The 18,252-nt window shown below is 36.3% G+C and overlaps 1 protein-coding gene across 2 annotated transcripts in view; it reads left to right on the top strand.

The window, feature by feature from the left end:
• The window catches only part of MTREX (Mtr4 exosome RNA helicase), a 111,146-nt gene that overhangs the window by 84,669 nt on the left and 8,225 nt on the right, over window positions 1–18,252 (top strand). For both annotated transcript variants that reach the window (XR_004381753.1, XM_032850489.1), the window contains exons 22-25: window positions 7,851–8,014; window positions 11,957–12,062; window positions 15,542–15,598; window positions 16,766–16,928. Coding sequence is in view for 1 of the 2 variants with exons in the window: in XM_032850489.1 (XP_032706380.1) it covers window positions 7,851–8,014; window positions 11,957–12,062; window positions 15,542–15,598; window positions 16,766–16,928 (490 nt within the window). In the remaining variant the exon portion in view is untranslated. The remainder of the gene's footprint in view (window positions 1–7,850; window positions 8,015–11,956; window positions 12,063–15,541; window positions 15,599–16,765; window positions 16,929–18,252) is intronic.

The raw sequence follows: 18,252 nt of genomic DNA, 5'->3' as shown, positions 1-18,252 counted from the left end.
AAAGCCTAATAAATCATAATGTAAAATTCTAGAGTCTTTGAATTTCAACTTCTAAGTCCCTAGAATTTTCTTTTTGTCAGTGTTTTTCTGAATGTTAAGCCTCAATCTTAGGAATCCATTATTTTCTTGCTACTGTACTGTGTGATATTCTTATCCCAGTTGGAAAGTAGGTAGTAGATACTGATTAGCTGAATTTTAAAACTTACCCATTCTGGAGCATGACCTAAAAATACATTTTCCTTTTAAAGTATAGAATAAAGACCTTATTCTCTTGGCTAAAGCCGTTTCTAGCTTGAACAACTTTGTGATACAATTAGAAGGCAAAGAGAAGAAATACTTCTCAGGATGTCATGGGGGAAATATTGGTAAATAAGAAATAAGACTCCCAAGGAGTCAAGATGGCGGAGAAGTAGCAGGCTGAGACTACTTCAGGTAGCGGGAGATCAGCTAGATAGCTTCTCTAAAGATTGCAAACACCTACAAATCCAACGGGAGATCGAAGAGAAGAAGAACAGCAATTCTAGAAACAGAAAATCAACCACTTTCTGAAAGGTAGGACTGGCGGAGAAGTGAATCCAAAGTGACAGGAAGTTAGACCGCGGGGGCAGGGGCCGGCTCCCGGCAAGCGGCGGAGCAATGGAGCACAAAATCAGGACTTTTAAAAGTCTGTTCCGCTGAGGGACATTGCTCCAGAGGCTTAACCCAGGTGAAGTGCACGCGGGGTCACAGAAGGATCGGGGGTGTCTGAGTGTCGCAGAGCTTACAGGTATTAGAACGGGGAAGCCGGCTACAGAGACAGAGCCGAGGAGTGAGGTCTAAGCTCGGGTTTACCTTGAACCGCTCACAGGCTCGGTCATCTCGGAACGCGGCCGGAGGCCAGGGTGACGGTAACAGTTGGGCGCTGTTCTCTGAGGGCGCACTGAGGAGTGGGGCCCCGGGCTCTCGGCTCCTCCAGGCTGGAGACTGGGAGGCCGCCATCTTCATTCCCATCCTCCGGAACTCCACGGAGTGTGCTCAGGGAACAAAAGCTCCCGAAAGCAAACCCGAGCGGATTACTCAGCCCGGCCCCTGGTAAGGGCGGTGCAACTCCGCCTGGGGCAAAGACACTTGAGAATCACTACAACAGGCCCCTCCCCCAGAAGATCAACAAGAAACCCAGCCAGGACCAAGTTCACCTACCAAGGAGTGCAGTTTCAATACCAAGGAGAGCAGCGGAATTCCGAAGGAGGAGAAAGCAAAGCACGGAACTCATGGCTTTCTCCCCATGATTCTTTAACCTTGCAGTTAATTTAATTTTTTTTTCTTTTTCAATTTTTTTTTCCTTCTAAATTTTTTTAACTTTTACACTTTTCCTTTTTAACGTTTTTTAACTAGTTTATCTAATATATATATATATTTTTTTTCCTTTTTATATTTTTTCATTATTGGTTTTCTTTTTTTATTTGTTTCTTTTATCTTTTTTCTTTCTTTTTTCTTTTTTTTTTTCTTTCTGAAACTCTTTATATCCCCTTCCCCCCCCTCACGATTTGCGATCTCTTCTGATTTGGCTAAAGCATGTTTTCCTGGGGTTGTTGCCACCCTTTTAGTATTTTACTTGTTCCTTCATATATTCTTATCTGGACAAAATGACAAGGCGGAAAAATTCACCTCAAAAAAAAAGAACAAGAGGCAGTACCAAAGGCTAGGGACCTAATCAATACAGACATTGGTAATATGTCAGATCTAGAGTTCAGAATGACGATTCTCAAGGTTCTAGCCGGGCTCGAAAAAGGCATGGAAGATATTAGAGAAACCCTCTCGGGAGATATAAAAGCCCTTTCTGGAGAAATAAAAGAACTAAAATCTAATCAAGTTGAAATAAAAAAAGCTATTAATGAGGTGCAATCAAAAATGGAGGCTCTCACTGCTAGGATAAATGAGGTAGAAGAAAGAATTAGCGATATAGAAGACCAAATGACAGAGAATAAAGAAGCTGAGCAAAAGAGGGACAAACAGCTATTGGACCACGAGGGCAGAATTCGAGAGATAAGTGACACCATAAGAGAAACAACATTAGAATAATTGGGATTCCAGAAGAAGAAGAAAGAGAGAGGGGAGCAGAAGGTATATTGGAGAGAATTATTGGAGAGAATTTCCCCAATATGGCAAAGGGAACAAGCATCAAAATCCAGGAGGTTCAGAGAACCCCCCTCAAAATCAATAAGAATAGGTCCACACCCCGTCACCTAATAGTAAAATTTACAAGTCTTAGTGACAAAGAGAAAATCCTGAAAGCAGCCCGGGAAAAGAAGTCTGTAACATACAATGGTAATAATATTAGATTGGCAGCAGACTTATCCACAGAGACCTGGCAGGCCAGAAAGAGCTGGCATGATATATTCAGAGCACTAAACGAGAAAAACATGCAGCCAAGAATACTATATCCAGCTAGGCTATCATTGAAAATAGAAGGAGAGATTAAAAGATTCCAGAACAAACAAAAACTGAAAGAATTTGCAAACACCAAGCCAGCTCTACAGGAAATATTGAAAGAGGTCCTCTAAGCAAAGAGAGAGCCTAAAAGTAGTAGATCAGAAAGGAACAGAAACAATATACAATAACAGTCACCTTACAGGCAATACAATGGCACTAAATTCATATCTCTCAATAGTTACCCTGAATGTTAATGGGCTAAATGCCCCAATCAAAAGACACAGGGTATCAGAATGGATAAAAAAACAAAACCCATCTATATGTTGCCTACAAGAAACTCATTTTAAACCCGAAGACACTTTCAGAATTAAAGTGAGGGGGTGGAAAAGAATTTACCATGCTAATGGACATCAGAAGAAAGCAGGAGTGGCCATCCTTATATCAGATCAATTAGATTTTAAGCCAAAGACTATAATAAGAGATGAGGAAGGACTCAAAGAATCTGTCCAACAAGAAGATCTAACAATTTTAAATATCTATGCCCCTAACGTGGGAGCAGCCAACTATATAAACCAATTAATAACAAAATCAAAGAAACACATCAACAATAATATAATAATAGTAGGGGACTTTTAACACTCCCCTCACTGAAATGGACAGATCATCCAAGCAAAAGATCAACAAGGAAATAAAGACCTTAAATGACACACTGGACCAGATGGATATCACAGATATATTCAGAACATTTCATCCCAAAGCAACAGAATACACATTCTTTTCTAGTGCACATGGAACATTCTCCAGAATAGATCACATCCTGGGTCCTAAATCAGGTCTCAACCGGTATCAAAAGATTGGGATCATTCCCTGCATATTTTCAGACCACAATGCCATGAAGCTAGAACTCAATCACAAGAGGAAATTTGGAAAGAACCCAAATGCATGGAGACTAAACAGCATCCTTCTAAAGAATGAATGGGTCAACCAGGAAATTAAAGAAGAATTGAAAAAATTCATGGAAACAAATGATAATGAAAATACAACGGTTCAAAATCTGTGGGACACAACAAAGGCAGTCCTGAGAGGAAAATATATAGCGGTACAAGCCTTTCTCAAAAAACAAGAAAGGTCTCAGGTCCACAACCTAACCCTACACCTAAAGGAGCTGGAGAAAGAACAAGAAAGAAAGCCTAAACCCAGCAGGAGAAGAGAAATCATAAAGATCAGAGCAGAAATCAATGAACTAGAAACCAAAAAAACAATAGAACAAATCAATGAAACTAGGAGCTGGTTCTTTGAAAGAATTAATAAGATTGATAAACCTCTGGCCAGACTTATCAAAAAGAAAAGAGGAAGGACCCAAATAAATAAAATCATGAATGAAAGAGGACAGATCACATCTAACACCAAAGAAATACAGACAATTATAAGAACATATTATGAGCAACTCTACGCCAACCAATTTGACAATCTGGAAGAAATGGATGCATTCCTAGAGACATATAAACTACCACAACTGAACCAGGAAGAAATAGAAAGCCTGAACAGACCCATAACCAGTAAGGAGATTGAAACAGTCATCAAAAATCTCCAAACAAACAAAAGCCCAGGGCCAGACGGCTTCCCGGGGGAATTCTACCAAACATTTAAGGAAGAACTAATTCCTATTCTCCTGAAACTGTTCCAAAAAATAGAAATGGAAGGAAAACTTCTCAACTCGTTTTGAGGCCAGCATCACCTTGATCCCCAAACCAGACAAGGATCCCATCAAAAAAGAGAACTACAGACCAATATCATTGATGAACACAGATGCAAAAATTCTCACCAAAATACTAGCCAATAGGATTCAACAGTACATTAAAAGGATTATTCACCACGACCAAGTGGGATTTATTCCAGGGCTGCAAGGTTGGTTCAACATCCGCAAATCAATGTGATACAACACATTAATAAAAGAAAGAACAAGAACCATATGATACTCTCCATAGATGCTGAAAAAGCATTTGACAAAGTACAACATCCCTTCCTGATCAAAACTCTTCAAAGTGTAGGGATAGAGGGCACATACCTCAATATTATCAAAAGCCATCTATGAAAACCCATCGCAAATATCATTCTCAATGGAGAAAAACTGAAAGCATTTCCGCTAAGGTCAGGAACACGGCAGGGATGTCCGTTATCACCACTGCTATTCAACATAGTACTAGAAGTCCTAGCCTCAGCAATCAGACAACAAAAAGAAATTAAAGGCATCCAAATCGGCAAAGAAGAAGTCAAACTATCACTCTTCACAGATGATATGATACTATATGTGGAAAACCCAAAAGACTCCACTCCTAAACTGCTAGAACTGGTACAGGAATTCAGTAAAGTGTCAGGATATAAAATCAATGCACAGAAATCACTTGCATTTCTCTACACCAACAACAAGACAGAAGAAAGAGAAATTAAGGAGTCAATCCCATTTACAATTGCACCCAAAACTTTAAGATACCTAGGAATAAACCTAACCAAAGAGACTAAGAATCTATACACAGAAAACTATAAAGTACTCATGAAAGAAATTGAGGAAGACACAAAGAAATGGAAAAATGTTCCATGCTCCTGGATTGGAAGAATAAATATTGTGAAAATGTCTATGCTACCTAAAGCAATCTACACATTTAATGCAATTCCTATCAAAGTACCATCCATTTTTTTCAAAGAAATGGAACAAATAATCCTAAAATTTATATGGAACCAGAAAAGACCGCGAATAGCCAAGGAATATTGAAAAAGAAAGCCAAAGTTGGTGGCGTCACAATGCCGGACTTCAAGCTCTACTACAAAGCTGTCATCATCAAGACAGCATGGTACTGGCACAAAAACAGACACATAGATCAATGGAACAGAATAGAGAGCCCAGAAATAGACCCTCAACTCTATGGTCAACTAATCTTCGACAAAGCAGGAAAGAATGTCCAATGGAAAAAAGACAGCCTCTTCAATAAATGGTGTTGGGAAAATTGGACAGCCACATGCAGAAAAATGAAATTGGATCATTTCCTTACACCACACACGAAAATAGACTCAAAATGGATGAAGGACCTCAATGTGAGAAAGGAATCCATCAAAATCCTTGAGGAGAACACAGGCAGCAACCTCTTCGACCTCAGCCGCTGCAACATCTTCCTAGGAACATCGCCAAAGGCAAGGGAAGCAAGGGCAAAAATGAACTATTGGGATTTTATCAAGATCAAAAGGTTTTGCACAGCAAAGGAAACAGTGAACAAAACCAAAAGACAACTGACAGAATGGGAGAAGATATTTGCAAACGACATATCAGATAAAGGGCTAGTGTCCAGAATCTATAAAGAACTTAGCAAACTCAACACCCAGAGAACAAATAATCCAATCAAGAAATGGGCAGAAGACATGAACAGACATTTCTGCAAACAAGACATCCAGATGGCCAACAGACACAAGAAAAAGTGCTCCACATCACTCGGCATCAGGGAAATACAAATCAAAACCACAATGAGATACCACCTCACACCAGTCAGAATGGCTAAAATTAACAAGTCCGGAAAAGACAGATGCTGGCGAGGATGCGGAGAAAGGGGAACCCTCCTACACTGTTGGTGGGAATGCAAGCTGGTGCAACCACCCTGGAAAACAGCATGGAGGTTCCTCAAAATGTTGAAAATAGAACTACCCTATGACCCAGCAATTGCACTGCTGGGTAGTTACCCTAAAGATACAAACGTAGTGATCCGAAGGGGCACATGCACCCGAATGTTTATAGCAGCAATGTCTACAATAGCCAAACTATGGAAAGAACCTAGATGTGCATCAACAGATGAATGGATAAAGAAGATGTGGTATATATACACAATGGAATACTATGCAGCCATCAAAAGAAATGAAATCTTGCCATTTGCGACGACGTGGATGGAACTAGAGGGTATCATGCTTAGCGAAATAAGTCAATCGGAGAAAGACAACTATCATATGATCTCCCTGATATGAGGGAGAGGCGATGCAACATGGGGGGTTAAGGGGGTAGGAGAAGAGTAAATGAAGCAAGATGGGATTGGGAGGGAGATAAACCATAAGTGACTCTTAATCTCACAAAACAAACAGGGTTGCTGTGGGGAGGGGGGTTGGGAGGGGGGGTGGGGTTATTACGGACATTGGGGAGTGTATGTGCTATGATGAGTGCGGTGAAGTGTGTAAACCTGGCGATTCACAGACCTGTACCCCTGGGGAAAAAATATATGTTTATTAAAAAAAAATAAAAAGAAATAAGACTCATATACCCTCATCTTTCCTGTTCTCTAAGCTACCCCCTGATTTCCAAAGGATGAAAAGCTGGAGCTGATGCTGTTTGGAAGCATGATTACTTGTCATATCTTGTCTGGGAGAGCCTATCCTAATTTACCACTGACTTTCTCAACCTCTATCAGGTTACCTTATCTAGCTGATGGCTATCCAACTCACTCCTTCTTCTAGATCTTTCTTCTTGCTCCTCATTTAAGCAAGAAAACCATGCTGTATTCCCCAAGTTCTTAAACTTTTAACAACTCCTAAATTTCCTCCCTGCTTTGCCTTATATTTTTCACATGGATGTTTTATATTTCCATATATATAACATTTTTACTGGTGTTTAATTACTACAGATACATATATCATTCCTCTTGTGTAATATCCTACAAAAGTTAAGAAGCTCCAGGTATCCTTATAAAATATTTTCTAGGGTGCCTGGGTGGCTCAGTTGGTTGAATGCCTGTCTCTTTTTTTTTTTTTTAAGATTTTATTTATTTATTTGATAGAGACATAGCGAGAGAGGAAACACAAGCAGGGGAATTGAGAGAGGGAGAAGCAGGCTTCCCAACAAGCAGGAAGCCTGATACGGGGCACCATCCCAGGACCCTGGGACCATGGCTTGAGCCAAAGGCAGACGCTTAAGGACTCAGCCACTCAGGTGCCCCAGAACACCTGTCTCTTGATTTTGGCTTGGGTCATGGTCTTGGGGTGGTGGGATCAAACTCTGCATTGGTTCCATACTCCGTGTGGAATCTATTTGAGTTTCTCTGTTTGCCCCTCCCCCCACTTGTGCGTGCATTTTGTCTCAAATCTTCAAAAATACATTTTTTATAATTTTCAATTATTTTAATATTTTATATTTTAACATTTTTAAAAAAGATTTTTTATTTATTTGACAGAGATCACAAGTAGGCAGAGGCAGGCAGGCAGAGAGAGGAGGAAGCAGGCTCCCTGCTGAGCAGAGAGCCTATTTGGGGCTGGATCCCAGGAACCTGGGATCACGACCTGAGCCGAAGGCAGAGGCTTTAACCCACTGAGCCACCCACGCCCCTATTTTTATATTTTAAAATGAATAAATCTCATTTTACTTTGTTTACTTTATTGAACTAACTTTATACTTTTATGTGCCTTAGATTGCAATAGATATTAAATCTGCAAAGCGAGAACTAAAGAAAGCAAGAACTGTCCTACAAATGGATGAGCTCAAATGTCGCAAACGTGTTTTAAGGAGGCTGGGATTTGCTACTTCTTCTGATGTCATAGAGATGAAAGGACGAGTGGCTTGTGAGATAAGCAGGTAAAAACTGGTTGTTCTAGAAAACTGATTTTAAAATTGGATGATATTTTTATACAAGGACTATAAATCTTTCAGAAAAAAAGAGCTGTCTTAAAAATAAAAAGTCTTGGGGGTGCCTGCGTGGCTCAGTTGGTTAACCGTCTGCCTTTGGCTCAGGTCATGATCTCAGGGTCCTTGATCGAGCCCCATTGGGCTCCCCAGGGAGCCTGCTTCTCTCTCTCCCTCTGTGTGCCGCCCCCCCTGCTTGTGCGCGCGCGCTCACGCGCGCGCTCTCTCTCTCTTTCTCTAAGTAAATAAAACCTTAAAAAATAAATTTTAAGTTAGTAAAGTGCCTTCTATAGTAAATGCAGTTTTTGATGATACAGTTAGGAAAAGAGCATTAAAAGAATCTCTTCCATCCCACTATTTAATACAAATGCTATTAGCATTCGGATGTATTTTCTTTTTTCTTTATTTTAATGCATTGTGTATTTTTACATATTCATGATATTAGTTTATACACAGTTTTGTATACTTAATTATTTTTTACAATTTTGAACATTTTCCCACTTTAAATTTAGTCTAATAACCATTATCCTGTTGTATAGGAGACGTTATTAAAGTTTTGGGCTAAGAAACATGGAATTAGAGCATAGCATATTATAGGCCACGGCATAAAACTGGATATAAGATATTGTCTATTTTGGTGATCTTTTGACATAGTACAAATGACCTTAAAACTAAATGACTTGAAACCACAGCAGTTATTTCATTATTTCTGCTGGTTTCTGTGGGCCTAAAGTTCAGGAAGGGCATATTGAATGGTTCTGGCTCAGGATTTTATGTGATTTCCATTAACCTGAAGATACTGTTGTTTTGTCCATAGTTATAACCATTATTCTTACTGAGTTCATAAAAGATGTTTTTGAAACAGTTTCTTAGGTTTTCACCATGGCCCTAGTGGATGGGCCTGGAGAATTATAGGCTTGTATATGGTTTCAGACGTTTTTGAGAAAGACTTACTCATATTATTCTTATTGATAGTTTAGTTCATATGTTAAGAACTTATGTCCCTAGGGGCCAGGAGGAGATTGTATGGTAAGCTAGAACAATTCTTTGTCACCAAAAGGGGGCAGCAACTACTCAGCCCCAATTATTACAGAGCAATGTGATAACAGATCTTTAGAAAAGCCAAAAATCCAGAATTTTAGGTGAAATCCCTTGGTTTTTAATTGTTCACAAACTAATCGAGAATAATTTTTTTTAGTCAGTGTGTGAGCCAAATATATCACTTGTTCAAGTTAGATTTGGCATGTCAGCTTCCTGTTTTCCTTAAACCTGCTTTCCTACTTTGTAATTAAAGAACTATAGGCACCACAAGGTGCCTCTATTTTTACCTATATTACCAATATATTGCCAAATATATCATTTGTTCAAGTTAGATTTGGCATGTCAGCTTCCTGTTTTCCTTAAACCTGCTTTCCTACTTTGTAATTAAAGAATTATAGGCACCACAAGGTGCCTATATTTTTACCTATATTACCAATATATTGCCTGTATTTTAATTATAATTTACCCGGGTCTAAAGCTAGGCCACAGCACTGGTTTACTAATTCATATGCTTAGAATTACTGTTATTGGAATTACTTCTTTGTGGTATTATATACTATTTAACAATTAACAGAAAATTTCTCTTGGGTATCTGCAGCTGGGTTTAGTCTTGGGAGAATAGTATTGATTTTATTCTAAGACTAGAGAGAGATTGAGAGAGAGAAAACAGTATCACATGAATGAAAGAATGTTAACTTTCCCCCAGTATTTGCTTCTCCCTCTGCTGAATAAGACCCAGCCACCAACAGCAAAAATATCCTAGACTCCTCTCCTTTCTCTCTCTCTTACCGTCTTCCTGTTTCCTCTGTCTCTGCCCTTTTTAATCTTCCCACTGACTAATGTGCCTTCATTATTTCTTGCTTAGAGTACTGCAGAAACCCTCATTTTTGATTATAGAGATTATGAAGACTCAAGATAGAGTTCTTTTTACTGCTTTCCCAGTATTCTTTTCAAAGCGCAGATCCTGTAATTTCGTTGTTTTGGTGAAAGTCTCTGTTTTTCCCTATTGCTTTTAGAATAAATGCCATAATTTAATGTGTTACTGCCCTTTCCTCTCTAGCTACATCCCACACATATTTTTCTCTCAGCAATGACCTTTCCTCACTCCTACCCCAAATCCAATTCCTACATATTTTTTCCTACATCTTCTGAAACTTCTGTGAATTTCTCTAATCTTATTTTAAGCTCCTCAACTTTTTTTCATAATTGCCTGTATAACCTGTTAGATCACTCTCCTGCGATTACTATTGTTTCTTCTCTGCTTCCCACCTTAGTGGCGTGTATGTAGTGATATGTAGTTCTTGAAGTACTCTGGCATTATTTGTGTTGTCCTCTTTGACTTAACTCTCATTTTACCACCAGGAACCCAAATTGAGTTTTTTACTCTTAAAGATTGATAGCTTGTGACTTTATTCTTTTTTTAGAAGTCAAAAAATAAAAGTTAGCTTTTTTAAATAGAGGTAACATCCTCGAAATTATCAAATGGGTCTATTAAACTCTTTTATAAATGTAAGGTACATTGTGGGAACCTTGATTACAGAATTTTAGAAACACTATTTTTGTAGTCTTTTGTAGCTTCCATTGAGCACAGTTGAGCATTCAAATTTTTTTGTTTTCCATCCATGATGGCAGAGAGAAAACAGTAAAGATATTTTGCAATTATTACACAGATCAGAAGATAACAGTGATGATGGTGAAATTAATCATACAGCAGAATCTTAGACTATAAGGTAAATTCTCAAACTGTGAAGAATCAGTGAGTGAATAATGTATCTCTAAAGACAAAAAGGAAATTTTAAGATTATTTTACTTTCCTTTCTGTTCAGAAAGCAGGAGTTATGTAATGTTATGTGCTAAGATTCCATTTTACTAAAAGGACTTGTGATAATAGTCTTTTATGATTTGTTTGCTAAGTTGTCCTTGATAGTTTTTAAAAGACAGTTTTAAATTCAAGGAAGTTGTTAAGAAATAGATGGAGAGATTTAAAAAAAAATCTGTTGGATTAATCATTCTAATCTTTATAATATACTCCTGAATTTGGAAATGTTGTACAGTTATAGAGCAAAGAGGATGTCCTTCCTTTTCCACAAAATTACAACTTGTGAAAGTTTTTTAAAATAGTGTATTTTGGTGATTCAAAAGAGGAACCAAAAATAATGATTAGCTCGAGTCTTTAAAAGAGATGTATTTAAAATCTGCAGCCAGTATGCTGGGATGATGTTAAGTGCAGGAGAAAAATGGAAGTAATAATAAGCTAGTACCTATTGGAGATGTATTTGAAATTTGGAATTGTATTTACTACATGGGTATTGTCCAGATTCACAGATGACAGTTGATGAGCAGTATTGCATTTAAAGTTGCATTTAAAGACCATTGGCCATCTTGGTAATGTACATTCTCAGTGATGGAAATGCAGTGTGTCTCTCCTGTAGTTACATAAAAATTCTTAAGATTTCTAATGAAGTTGTTTTTCATTATCCGTTTGTGTTATAAAGTATTAAACAACTGTAGGATCCTTGGACCCAGAGGAAAAATGGTGGTGACTCTCTTTCCTGGAATACTGAGAGTTAAGAAGGAGTTCCTTATTTCAGTAAATATTTGCATTTTGGTATTTCCTAGAATGGGATTTTTACATGAAATAACCATTTTACATTTATTATTGATACATTGGAAAATATAAAGACCTGCCTTTTTCTTAAATAAATCTTTGTCTCTCCTCATTGATCCCTCCTTATGGTCAAGTAATAGATTTTATTTAAAAATTTTCTATATTTTAAGCACATATGTATACATTTTGTATTTTTATATTATGACATTTGAAAATTATTCTTTTTTTTTTTTGTGGTGATCTAGTGCTGATGAGCTCCTTCTAACTGAGATGATGTTTAATGGCCTTTTCAATGACCTGTCTGCAGAACAGGCAACGGCACTACTTAGCTGCTTTGTGTTTCAAGAGAATGTGAGTTAATAGATTTAACATACCTTATTTATTAATTCACACATCCTGTAACGTAAGTCTTATTATGGATATTTTAAATTATAAAAGTGTTTCATATTTACATATTATGGCTAATGTTAGAAATCACTATTTTAACACAAATATCTAAGAGAATATTAAATAATTAAATACATATTATCAGAAAGGAGAGTGAAATAAGATTTTATTTGTGGATAGTCGTTAATCATATTCCAAGCCTTTAATTTTTCTGTAACCCAGTGCATTGTTTGAAGATCTGGTCTGGTCAGATAGTCCTAGAAAGAAGAGGATGAAAGAATGAAAATAAAATTAGGCAAAAGAGTGAAAATAAAAGGGGGTAGTGAGGTTAAATTAATATCTCTCCTCCCAGTAATGGAGAATAACTATGAAGCAACTGATTTTCTGAGTGGCTGAAGTCTCAGTTGTCATAGGTAAGGTTTGAGGGTAGTGGCTATGGATTCTCATTGCTGGTTTTGCAGTAGTTTTTTCATTGAGTGGTTTCACAGTAATTTTTTCATTGAGTAGTTAGTTCATTTTCAACAACTCTTAAAAATCAGAAAATGGGGGCACCTGGGTGGCTCAGTGGGTTAAGCCTCTGCCTTCAGCTCAGGTCATGATCTCAAGAGTCCTGGGATCAAGCCCTGCATCAGGCTCTCTGCTCAGTGGGGAGCCTGCTTGCCCCCCTTTCTCTCTGCCTGCCTCTCTGCCTATTTGTGATCTCTCTCTCTGTCAAATAAATAAATAAAATCTTAAAAAAAAAAAAAATCAAAAAATGAAGTGCTTGGTGGCCCACCACAAAAACACTAATCTTTTACTTTATTCCAAAAACCAGTATGATTTGTTTAAAAAGTAAAATGCATGTTTTACATTTCGAACTTTATTCATTGTGGATGAAGTAGACAAAATAAGAAGACATTTGCCCTCTAAAAATAATTTAATACTAATTTCTAAATTTTTATATCTTTTACCACATACACTTAATTTAAACTTTCATATGAATTGTATGTAAGACAAACTTTTTTCAGTTCTGCCATTGATCTGTTTGTTAACTATTTCCTTATTTATGAAGCAGGTTGAATACATTACTTGTTGAAATAAGTAGGACCTTTTCTCTCCACTCCCTGATTACTGATTAGAATTCGTTGCTAGAGTGGCAATGATAAGAAAGAGGACAATAATCCCAAAACAATTGACACTCCTCTGAGAATGCCAACTCTGCACCTGTGAAGTAATTTGCATATGAGGAATTCATTACTTCACAAAGTATTATGTTTGGCTGTTGTTTTTCTCAGGTTCAAAATTTATTACATTAATTTCTGGAGTAATTTTTAAGAATATCTATCAGATTCTGTTTGAAAAGACCTAAGTTTGAAGATGATTTGGAGATTGGTGATCTTCTGCCTATGTCAGACTTTGTTTTATAGCTAATTTCTTGGATTTGTTATTCTGTTTTGTTTTTAATGTAGCAGTATAAAAGTCCTGTTTTGGGGCACCTGGATGGCTCAGTGGGTTAAAGCCTCTGCCTTTGGCTCAGGTCATGATCCTGGGGTCCTGGGATCAAGCCCTACATCGGGCTCTCTGCTCTGCGTGGAGCCTGCTTCCTCTGCTCTCCCTCTCATCTGCCTCTCTGCCTACTTGTGATCTCTGTCAAATAAATAAAATCTTAAAAAATAATAATAAAAATAAAAGTCCTGTTTTCTGAGAGACCAAGTATGTACTTCCTCAAAGGGGTTGGACTTAACCAAACCATTATTCTGAAATTTGTGGGGAAGATGTTGCTATATGTGGTTAATTAAGATTTGTTCAGTGAAACCACACTGTGTTATATGTAGTGTCATCAGTTCTTGTGGTGGTGCCTTTCAACATCAAGATGGAAAATTACACTACAAGTCACATGCAATTTTGTTGATACTTTTAGAAGAATGTTTTCTAGCCACATGGAAAGGTTAAACTTAAGAGTAAAGTAATTGTTATAAATATGAAGAAGTCTGCTTAATATACTAACTTCTTTTTCAAAATGAGTTCTTTCTAAAACTGTGTCCCTGCATTTTTTATATCATTAAAAGTAATTTAAAGATTAAATACGATCTTTAGAATATAAATATCATGTAACTACCAATATTATTAAAAATCTACTGTGTGTACTGCCCAGATCTAGGCACTAGAGATATAGCAGGAATTTTTGCTTTCCTGATAATCATATGCTAGTAGATGAAGGTAAACAATAAAGAAGTAAAGTATGCACAGATTATGTCAAATGGTGATGAGGGTTTTGGAGGAAAGTGAAGCAGAGGAGGCAGATTGGAAATACTGGGATAGGGTTACTATTTTAAGTAAGTGATTAGTAAAGGCCTCACTCACCAAGGGAGTGAAATTTGAATTGAGACTTAAAAGGAGAGATGAAGAAACAAATTGTATATACACCTGGTGAGAGAGCATTGATGAAAAAACATTTAAGTTATTTTTGTCAGGACCAGTGTTTTCTACTTACATTGACCAGAGAGGAAGTGGTCAGTAACTGTTGACCATGGATTACTGAATATCAAAGATGTTAAGTAGTCTTGAGTTCATAAACTGAGTTGTTGAGTTCATGGTGACCATTTTGTTTTTTCATCATTCATCATGGTTTTTCTTCTTTTTTTTAAATTGGACAGGAATAATACAGAGCCTAGGTCATTATTACATAATAAACATAAAACATGCATAGCAAAACCAGTCCTGTATAAATACTGATGCTTAAAATAAAGGTGTAACTGTTGCAACTAACCTGTAATAGCTTTTTAAGAGAATTTACCTTTTTAAATCCTGTCTCTCACACACATACATAATATTTTTGTAATAATTTTGTTTTTGTGTAAGGCTACTTTTGTCAGCCTTTGTTCACAAATAACCGTCTTTATTCTAATCACAACAGAATAGGGTTTTGAGGATCTCACCTTTTCTTTCTCTTTGACAGGGTAGGAAGCCAACACGCAGAATCCAAGCCACTTGTCCAAGTTCATTTGCCTAGTTAGTAATACCTGGGTAAAATAAAAATTGAGAACATGACTTTTAATGTTCTTTATCCCAAATTTTTGGTTTCCACAGAATTAGAGTTGCCTAGGAGCCAAAACTGTTTCAAAATCCAACTGTGATAAAATAGTTTATAATAGTTTTGATGTAACTAAACTACTTTGGGTGTTTATAATATTTGCTCTTACTCCATTCCATTTGTGGTCAAAGAAAATAGCTCATAAATTGTAAATTTAGCAGTATAATATTTTCCTCTGAAGTATAATAATAATATAATTTAGGATGAAAGGAGTGGTAATTTTGCTTACATCAGCTAAGGTCATCAGAAACTCTAAATGCTAATAACTAAGGTCTTATTATTTGATATTGATAGATAATATGAAAACTTTTTTTTTTGTTACAATAGAAAACATTTTAAACTTTGGTTTTTACATCCTTTTCTTTCATAGTCTAGTGAGATGCCCAAATTAACGGAGCAATTAGCAGGACCACTTCGTCAGATGCAGGTATGAGTATGTTGAACTGCATGCTTTATAAATAATATATGTAAAATGAGCATTTTTGACAGTCTAATCCTAGTATTTATCATTCCACAGAGATTACTTCTTCAAAGTTAATTATGTTACTTGGTGTTAGTCTTGTCATTTAATGCTATGTTGGTAACATCATTTGTGATTTTTACTTTAATAATTAAATATTCTCCCCCACCAGTGTAATAAATTATATTGAGTTATTGTGAGTGTAGATTTAACACTGTAGTGTAGATCGGCAATAACAACTCAGTCCTGCATTGTTTTCCTTGGTATTAAGAATGACATCTTAATGGACTAGGATTAGTTTGCTTAAGTTTTTGTATGTTCTTCCATTGTAGTTTACAACAAAATTTTAAAACACGTTTTCTCCTAGGAAATTAATTATCCTGGGTCCTTAAAGCCCCAGTAGCTTATAGTAATGAATTTGTATGTTCTATGATTTTCTTAGGATGAACTGATTTTATCTACCTTTAACACTGGACAGAGAGGGAAATATGAACTATATGACACTGAAAGAGAGGGAAATGAATCATAAAAAGAGCCTCTTCAGTGGAACATTTAATATTCCTTATTACTAAGAATGTTAAACTTCTAGAACCAGGGAAGTTTGTATCGAACTAGGCAGTTTTGACCTTTTATATTACCAAGGAGAATAGAATGAATCTCAATATCTCAGTGTGGCGGGGAAGGGGGAGCTTAAGATTTCTATTGTTTAAAGCATTATTGAGGAAAAGCATTACTTTTCCACAGGGATTTGTATCTTTTTCAATCTGTTATTGATGTCTTTGAGGGTGTTTTTGGTTGCTGTTAATGAAAGACTTAGAGATTAGTTAAATGCTACTTTTGAATGACTTTAATGAAGAGTTTCTTTAAAAAAAAAAAAGTTTTAACTGGGTGAAAATCACGCTCTTGATAAATTTTTCTTAATTCCATGTAATGGGGAAACATTACAGTTGGGTCACTTAGCAGTGGAAAAGGCACTGTAACTACTTAGAAGTACAGCGTATCCAAACTGTGGGCGTAAGAATCTAGGAAGAAAAAGGGGTCTTGTGGAATTCTGGCTCTGGAAACCTAAAGAAAAAAAGTACGCAAGTAGTTTAAGTAAGGAAGAAATTTTAAGTAAATCTTTTATCTTCAAAGGAATGTGCTAAAAGGATTGCAAAAGTTTCAGCAGAAGCCAAACTGGAAATTGATGAGGAAACTTACCTAAGCTCATTCAAACCTCACTTAATGGATGTAGTGTATACCTGGGCAACTGGAGCTACATTTGCCCATATCTGCAAAATGACAGATGTCTTTGAAGGTATGTTTAAATTCTGTATAGATACATTCCTTCCTTTCTTTCTTTCTTTCTTTTTTTCTTTCAAGATTTTATTTATTTATTTATTTGACAGAGAGAGAAAGAGCAGGAACACAAGCAGGGAAAGTGGGAGAGGGAGAAGTAGGCCTTCTGCTGAGTAGGGAGCCCGATGTAGGGCCCGATCACAGGACCCTGAGATCATGACCTGAGCCTAAGGCAGATGCTTAATGATTGACCCACCCAGGCGCCCCCGTAATTCCTTTCTGATAGAAGAAATATACTCAGGATGGCATTTCTTTAACTAAATAAGAATAATACATTATTTTTAATTTTGGGTAGTAAATGGAATGGTAATGACATCACAGATGATCTAGTAAGTCAAGTCCGTGTGAAATTTTTTTTTAAATCTCTTGGCAGTAATCTAAAGGCTTATTATATTAATTCCACTGAAAGCAGAGCTGAAAATGCTATCCATCATTGAATTTCTAATAGTAGACTTGACCTCAGTGAGATGCTGTACTTCAGCATGAATCAGATTAATGAGCAGTCTTTTTAAATAAAGTCATTAAAAGACTGAAGAATAATTGTTATTCAACTGAACAGAAATTTTAAGAAGAAAAAATAAAGGCAGAGGGAATGTAAGAAATAATATTTATAAGAAGTGAAAAAAAGTATCTAAGGGAGACCATTTTAGAAATGTTTTACTCATTTCAAAAAGATTGGCTTATATAGAGAATTATGATAATGATATTTATCAAATTAGGTATTTACATTGAACTTTTTTTAAAAAATGAAAGTAAATGAGCTTGGACTTCAGAGAGATAAGAGATTATAAGAATATTTAAAATGCTATTGTTTGTAGCTCTGTTTTAAGGAAAATTGTATTTTTGACACTCGATATATATACTTTTTAACTGGTATTATTAAAGACTGATCATTTACTGAGTTTATGAATCATAGATTTTTATGATGCATAGGTCAAACATCTCTGCAACAGAATATTAAAATTTTCTACTTTGAGCCTTTACTCTGCTGAACTTCATGGGTTTTAAGGTTTAAAATATTAAAGTTTTTAGTAATATATATATTTTTTATTATGGTATCTGAAATTTATTTCTAATCCTCCATTAAATGATCATTTAGTAATGTGGTTCTACATCTTTTTCTGAGTATTCTCTTACTGAGACCATCATCATTTATTAAAGTGACTATCGTGTGCCAGGCATTGTGCTAATAATAAGCACTTTATATAATTTAGATCTAATCACCAAAATGGCAACTCAGGGTAGACACTTTACTTGGCACAAGTAAGCTGAGTTTTTTAAAA

This window comes from Lontra canadensis, unplaced genomic scaffold, assembly GCF_010015895.1.
Source record: "Lontra canadensis isolate GAN:19392208 unplaced genomic scaffold, GSC_riverotter_1.0 scaffold4, whole genome shotgun sequence".
Taxonomy (NCBI): domain Eukaryota; kingdom Metazoa; phylum Chordata; class Mammalia; order Carnivora; family Mustelidae; genus Lontra; species Lontra canadensis.
The sequence above is the reverse complement of the archived record's forward strand: the minus strand, read 5'-3'. Positions and strand labels throughout refer to the sequence as shown.